This window comes from Ceratina calcarata, unplaced genomic scaffold (genome assembly GCF_001652005.2).
Source record: "Ceratina calcarata isolate Rehan_Ccalc_2016 unplaced genomic scaffold, ASM165200v1 scaffold25, whole genome shotgun sequence".
NCBI lineage: Eukaryota > Metazoa > Arthropoda > Insecta > Hymenoptera > Apidae > Ceratina > Ceratina calcarata.
This window is the reverse complement of record NW_017147017.1, coordinates 754,128-761,044: the sequence shown is the minus strand read 5'-3', so window position 1 is coordinate 761,044 and position 6,917 is coordinate 754,128. Positions and strand designations below refer to the sequence as shown.

Here is a 6,917-nt window from a genome sequence, read left to right as displayed (position 1 = left end):
GCGATAAATACCTACTGACCCATCGACATCCCAAAATGAAAATCGTACGGATGGCTGAGCACAGGTTAATTGCAAGTAATCTTCCCACCCAAACATTCCGAGTTCCTGTAATATTTTATAATCCTTCCGCACTTAAAGGAATTTTCCATCGAATGCTTATATCTACTGCTTTTCAATTTCCATAGGAATTATTTAGTTTCTAATTTAGTCTATGAATTCATTTTTAGCATTATTGATTTCTTGTCAAATTTTAAAAATAAGAACAGTCTAATGAGCCGATTCATCGATCATACAATTATAATGTGTGAAATTAATTTAAGAAATAAATTAATTTTAATAATAAACTCTGAGTAAAACGAAATACAACTTTTATTCATTTTACTGTCCTTTTTCAATGTAATAAAGTTAGTTTATAAGCTGAATTTGAATGTTCATTTGCTATACACCTTGCACTCCAACACCGAAAAACCCCTCCCTCGTAATCACAGCCCGCCCCTGCACGATTGGTAACGAATCAGAATTCGAAGGTTGTAAGTTCGGGATCCGAATTACCCTTAGAAGGGGCTCTTTAAATACAATTACATTGTGCCCGGACAGGGTGCAACGATGGAGGGGAGCTAACTAACCCCCGGAGAGTCAATTCGGGGCATGAGCCGTAATATATATAGCCACGTGCGGAATACAGGTTGCATTCAGTTGACACCTAGACATCGAGGCAGGTTTACGAACATTAGTGTCTATCATAGAATCGTCATTTGTACGCGCGTTCAGCTCAATCGGTTAGTGTCTGTTTATTTAAAAGTAAGCGCGGGAAGTTCTTGTGGTTCTCCAAGTAGAGAACGCGAAGAGGATATTTGTAAACAGTGTTCAAGGATGGATTCGGGAAACGCAATTATGTATCCACTAATCACGGAGACCACTCTGATGAGAGGAATCGAGGCCTTCGAGAGAACGACTTTGGCTCCAGGATGCCTGGACAGGCCGATAGTCAGAGCCGCTGGGATCCTCCGGAAAGATTCTGCGACGGAGATCGTCGACGTGAACAAACTGTCGCAGAAGAGCACGTCGGTCATCCAATATGTATGTACAAGAAATTTCATCTATACACGAAGAAATTAGAAGAGAGAAGAACAATGGGAATTTTGATTGATCGATCGATTATAGGTGGAGGTTGCTGATGCGAATGGCCATCTTTATTGTGTGGACGGGGACGTAAACACCTCTTGCTGGCTAAAAATCGTCTCATTCGCGAAAGACTGTCAGAGCTGTAACGTTATTTTAGCACTCAGCGACAAGGGAGTGATATTAAGAGCCACGAGATGTATAACACCGGGCGAACCATTGTTGATGTGGTTCACCGAAAGTATTCTAGCTATGCTGAATATACCGTTTTTGACGCCAGCTAATATTCAAGGTAATGCATGTTTAATATTGAAAATAATAATAATAATAAGTATAGTATATTTATTCATTCTAGACTTATCGGCCTGGAATAGGACTTGGTTTACATTTTCTATTCTTATCCTTATTCATTCCTTCCTCCATTCATGCTCTCATACATTTACAACACTCTCTTCTCCATAGTCCCTACTCGAACATAGGCCATCCTCTGTAAGCTTTATTTAATTCTAATAAACCATAGCTAAATTAAACTATCTCAACCGAAAACATTCGTAAAACTAATTATACACTAACTATTTATAAACTAAACATAGATTGTACTTTTATACTATAAAATAAAATAGTAAATTAATGTTATATGTACATATATTGCGTATATACAATTTTCTATATTTCGTAATTATTTTTAAATAAGTGAAACGCTTATCTGTTTCAGGACAGAACCGTTACATCTGCCATGTATGCAACGATCTCTTCGAATACCCGAATCCATTAAAAATTCACCTAGCCCTGAAATGTAATCGACTGGACAGTAATCATTTTTGGACCTCGCTAGCGACAGAGTTCGGCTCGCCACATAGGTCGAGCTTGTCCTTCAGCCTGTTCCCGCAACCAACGTTCAGTTTCCAATTGAGGAAATCGCCAGAGCCGCCGATTTTAAGAGACTCCAACGTTCCCGTTACAAACGGTAATTCGTCCCATTCGTCCGACCAAGTCTCGCCATCATCTTCGAATCAGATATCTCCGAACTCCACGCCTAAGCTGATCTCATCAAACTCGTCAAATCCTCCTATAGTGAAAGATTTAAATTTAATTCGACAATCAGCGTTCAAGCCTTATGCGAACCAAGAGCCCGTTTTAAGAACGTACACCATTCCACCGACCGCTCCAGCACCCATCGCCGACGTCCATGCCGCTCAGGTGGAGACCATAGTCAGCAACCTGGGTAAAACGAAACGGGGACATCTCTGCATCTACTGTGGGAAAGTCTACTCCAGGAAATACGGATTAAAAATTCATATCAGGTCAGTGGATCAACAATTTTTCTTCTTTTAATAAGTCCGTTTTCTAAATGCAGAGATGTCTGGTTTCAAGAGAGATTAACAAAAGTGTTCGCTGTTTCTGTTTAAGCAGGACTCATACTGGATACAAACCGCTTAAATGTAAATATTGTTTGAGACCGTTCGGTGATCCAAGCAATTTGAATAAGCACGTGCGATTGCATGCCGACGGCGAAACGCCTTACAGGTGCGACTTGTGCGGTAAAATTATGGTCAGAAGACGAGATCTTGAAAGGCACATCAGATCGAGACATCAAGAGAACGGGGACAACATTACGGATTCATCATCCGACGGCACCGATACATAACTGGATAGAGCAACTGACAATATTTATCATTATCACATTTATCAAGTGACCTTACTAAACAGCGTAAACGTGCCTGTGATACAGCAATTTCGTTCCGTTCTATTTTGTACAAAGCAAAATTAGGAAATGTCTTTGTACTTTTGGACAGCGTGAACGATTCATTCCTTACCAGGAAGTTCGTGATTGAATCGTTGTAAATATTGTATATATTTCGATAAATACGTTATACATTTGTTTCTCTATTTGTTCCTCGTGTATCGTAAAATAAACGAACGCTCATAAGTGTCCTTAACTTAATTTTAAAACCCGCAGCTCTAAATTGCCTGATTATTAAATAAAAAAGTTTGATTGATGAAGATATTTCTATTTCATGCGGATGATCCCTGACCAATCCTGGAAGTGGATAATTAAGGTCGGGATCATCCCCTTTCAGATCACTCGAAGGATCCTAGACGATAATCGATCAATTAGATACCGAATATGATCAATTTCGCTGGATTCTGTCAGCTTGATTTTTCAATTCTATCAGCCAAGTCCATTAAAATATCTTAATGAAACTTTGGAAAGATTCTTTGATAAATCATTCAAAGAGCTCTCGCGCTCAGTCTACTGACCTCATACACCGAGGGGAGATTACCAGGGATGTCATAATTTTTCCCTCGGCCGGAAAGTGGGGGCGACGCGACCATGGTGGGGACTGATACTTGATGGGGGTATGCTATAGGCATGGTCAGCGAAGGCGCATGAGAAGAATAGTAGTGGGAATCGAAATACAGCGAAAAAGAGGGGAAGCGAGTCGTGCAGGAAAAATTATGAGATCCCTGGAGATTACTAAAGAACGGCAGCCCCTGTGTAAACGCGCGGCCCGAAAATGGGGTCCAATGGGGTTCAAACCGGCAAGGTAGATTCATGAAATCCCACAGAATGACTGCTTCGGCGTGTACCGACGTTCAGACTCACCGATGCCGGTGCCGATGTTTTCCAGCACGATAGGTAATAGATAACCGTAGAACGCTGACATTATCAACCTTATACTTGTTTCGAGATTATTACTTCGGAAATAGATTACCCATCATTTTCAAATTTTGTCACACTAGTATTACTTTATTTTCATTAGTGCACACCANCCTCATACACCGAGGGGAGATTACCAGGGATGTCATAATTTTTCCCTCGGCCGGAAAGTGGGGGCGACGCGACCATGGTGGGGACTGATACTTGATGGGGGTATGCTATAGGCATGGTCAGCGAAGGCGCATGAGAAGAATAGTAGTGGGAATCGAAATACAGCGAAAAAGAGGGGAAGCGAGTCGTGCAGGAAAAATTATGAGATCCCTGGAGATTACTAAAGAACGGCAGCCCCTGTGTAAACGCGCGGCCCGAAAATGGGGTCCAATGGGGTTCAAACCGGCAAGGTAGATTCATGAAATCCCACAGAATGACTGCTTCGGCGTGTACCGACGTTCAGACTCACCGATGCCGGTGCCGATGTTTTCCAGCACGATAGGTAATAGATAACCGTAGAACGCTGACATTATCAACCTTATACTTGTTTCGAGATTATTACTTCGGAAATAGATTACCCATCATTTTCAAATTTTGTCACACTAGTATTACTTTATTTTCATTAGTGCACACCACATTTTATATTTGAAGCAAGAATAAAAGTAATTGGCATTTAATATCTTAATTAATATCACTGTTTAATTGAAATTGGTTTCTCAATTATTGTTATATCCACAAAATAGCGTAATTCGTGGTATTCATTGTAAAAACAGAATCTTCAATGTTCAGTTCATGGTAAATCTTAATCATTGTTGTTAAGATTGGTAATATAAAAGTGGTAAATTAAGTTTCTCATGCAGTTCCCAAAACCAATGTCTACGGATGGCCGAATCTACCTGTTACGATTTCCTCATTCAGGAATAGAAGCTTCTCAGAATGGCTATTTTTAGTAACATTTTCGTCTAATAACAATTCCGAATGGTAGAAAGATACAGCATGTTTAAGACATTAACATAAATCATGTATTAGAGAAATTGCGAGACGATCATGTACGGCCACCCGTACTGGCCCACGTGCGGGACGGCTGTTTACCTGTACCTGTGTAATGCAAATGAAAACGCGGTGGAAAATACCTACTACCTTTTTTCCATTAAGGAACTGAAGAGTGTCTACAAGATGCTCAACATATATAATATGATATAAATCTTGTAGAAAACTTGTGGGATTTTCATGTTTATCGTGAACATGGACTACAAATATTTGGATTATTTGACAAGTCGACTTCAACCATCAGCACATACTCCTCGTATTAATACATTCTTTAACGCAGACGACGCCCGACGACCTTCATATCGGACGGACGTACTGCCCCACTCATGTCTGGTTCTTCAAGAAAATCGGGGCGATTGTCACATCCTATTTTTCGACTTGTCATGAAATTTGCCGAGATAAGAGTCAAAAGTGGGTTCATTGCAAGTGGTCAGGAAAGTAAAGAAAACGGGATGATAGCTGCGCAGTGAGAAAGAGAACGAGAGTAGAGGCATTTTTATTTCGCTATCCTTGACCAATCATGATCTAAAGCATCGATCACGCATTATGCATTTTCGAGTCTAATTTATTGTAGAAATGCATAATTATGATTAATAAATTAATAGAAATGCATCTCAGAAATTTTATTTCGCGATCCTTGAATAAATATAATCCAAAGCAGCGATCATGGTATTTATATTCTGAACTTGGACCGTCGCGCTATAGATTGCAGTTTATCGATCATTCAAGCAGCCGCCTGAATTTGGTTCGATGTAGTCGATAGTATCAGAGATTTAGCCGACTAAAAGTAGCATTGGCTACTATAGACTAAATCGATAGTTTTTAGTCGATGGTACCCATCACTAGGCATGAGGCATGTACCGATCCCTCGTAATTATCTCCGAGGTAGTGCGAAAGACATGGGATACTTGAGACATAAAAGGGACCGCGCCGCGAAGTTCTTATTTCGGATAGGAGTGGATTCGTGTACATTGTAAAATTAGCGCTATACACTAAATAGAGCACATTAAAATAAAATAAAGGTCCATTAAACTATAGTAGGAAATATTTGATATTTTCGCGATACTCCGCACACTACTCGTCTTTCGTACTCTCGTCTTGCCAAATATCGTGGCGATGGCATGACAAGACCGAGAATTTAGTTCAACTCTTTGGCAGCTAGATAGAGCAACATGTCCACTAAAACTTAACCTATTCTGTTAATAAAATTCTAGTGTAAGAAGGACGAAGCCGCATAACGTTACCGCGTTGTATATAGAAGTTATTAATTGATAACTTACTTAGATAAAAATTAATATCCAAGCAAATTGTTATTATTTGTTCGTGTAACGTTATCAAAAATAGAGTTAGGAGATGTAACACCACACAACATAAAACAACTAAAACTCCTTAATCAAGTGGTATTTCCAGTTTCCTATAATGAAAAGTTTTATAAAGACGTTCTCGAAGCTGGAGAACTAGCAAAACTTGCATATTACAATGACATAGTGGTAAGTTACGACATGAACATTATGACTGAATGAATATGATCATCAAATAAATGGTTTATTTCAGGTTGGTGCAGTATGTTGTAGAGTAGACACATCCGAAAACTCTAGGCGCTTGTATATTATGACTTTAGGATGTTTGTACCCTTATAGGAGACTAGGAATAGGTACTGTAATGGTACAACACGTTTTAAATTATGTTAACAAAGATGGAAACTTTGACTCAATTTTTCTGTAAGTATTATTTGCTTAATCAAACACTGTTTTACAAAAATGTATAAGGAATAACCAATTCCATACTTTTTCATTTACAGTCATGTTCAAATAAGTAACGAGGGAGCTATCGACTTTTATAAGAAATTCGGATTTGAAATAGTAGAAACAAAAGAACATTATTACAAACGAATAGAACCGGCAGATGCTCATGTATTACAAAAAACTTTGCGCCCTAAGAATAATCAAACGAATAATCAACAAAATAATCAATAAAAATCATTGATCATTAATTTATCGCATCTTAAAAACTACCACATGTTTTCATAGTCCAGTAATAAAATTATTTTTATTGTACTTCCCAGTGTGTTGTAAGTTATAAAATTAGAGTT

General features: G+C 38.8%; 2 protein-coding genes across 2 annotated transcripts; both read left to right on the top strand.

Moving 5' to 3' along the window:
• The first annotated feature begins 873 nt into the window (after positions 1-873).
• On the top strand, positions 874-2,770 carry Prdm13 (PR/SET domain 13). The gene is made up of 4 exons (XM_018020962.1): positions 874-1,080; positions 1,165-1,414; positions 1,838-2,426; positions 2,536-2,770. The coding sequence occupies exons 1-4, from the start codon at positions 874-876 to the stop codon at positions 2,768-2,770; spliced, it is 1,281 nt and encodes a 426-aa protein (XP_017876451.1).
• An 881-nt stretch (positions 2,771-3,651) lies between these two features.
• On the top strand, positions 3,652-6,882 carry san (Probable N-acetyltransferase san). Its single transcript, XM_026811841.1, has 4 exons — positions 3,652-3,671; positions 6,129-6,315; positions 6,380-6,546; positions 6,627-6,882. The coding sequence occupies exons 1-4, from the start codon at positions 3,652-3,654 to the stop codon at positions 6,799-6,801; spliced, it is 549 nt and encodes a 182-aa protein (XP_026667642.1). The 3' UTR covers positions 6,802-6,882.
• Positions 6,883-6,917: the final 35 nt, after the last annotated feature.

Excerpts from the sequence above, each read along its gene's own strand:
- Prdm13 (XM_018020962.1), top strand. The coding sequence starts at position 874 with ATGGATTCGGGAAACGCAATTATGTATCCACTAATCACGGAGACCACT. Across the intron at positions 1,415-1,837 it reads GACGCCAGCTAATATTCAAG|GACAGAACCGTTACATCTGC; the intron begins GTAATGCATGTT and ends TATCTGTTTCAG. Across the intron at positions 2,427-2,535 it reads GGATTAAAAATTCATATCAG|GACTCATACTGGATACAAAC; the intron begins GTCAGTGGATCA and ends CTGTTTAAGCAG.
- san (XM_026811841.1), top strand. The coding sequence starts at position 3,652 with ATGGGGTTCAAACCGGCAAG. Across the intron at positions 6,316-6,379 it reads CATATTACAATGACATAGTG|GTTGGTGCAGTATGTTGTAG; the intron begins GTAAGTTACGAC and ends GGTTTATTTCAG. Across the intron at positions 6,547-6,626 it reads AACTTTGACTCAATTTTTCT|TCATGTTCAAATAAGTAACG; the intron begins GTAAGTATTATT and ends TTTCATTTACAG.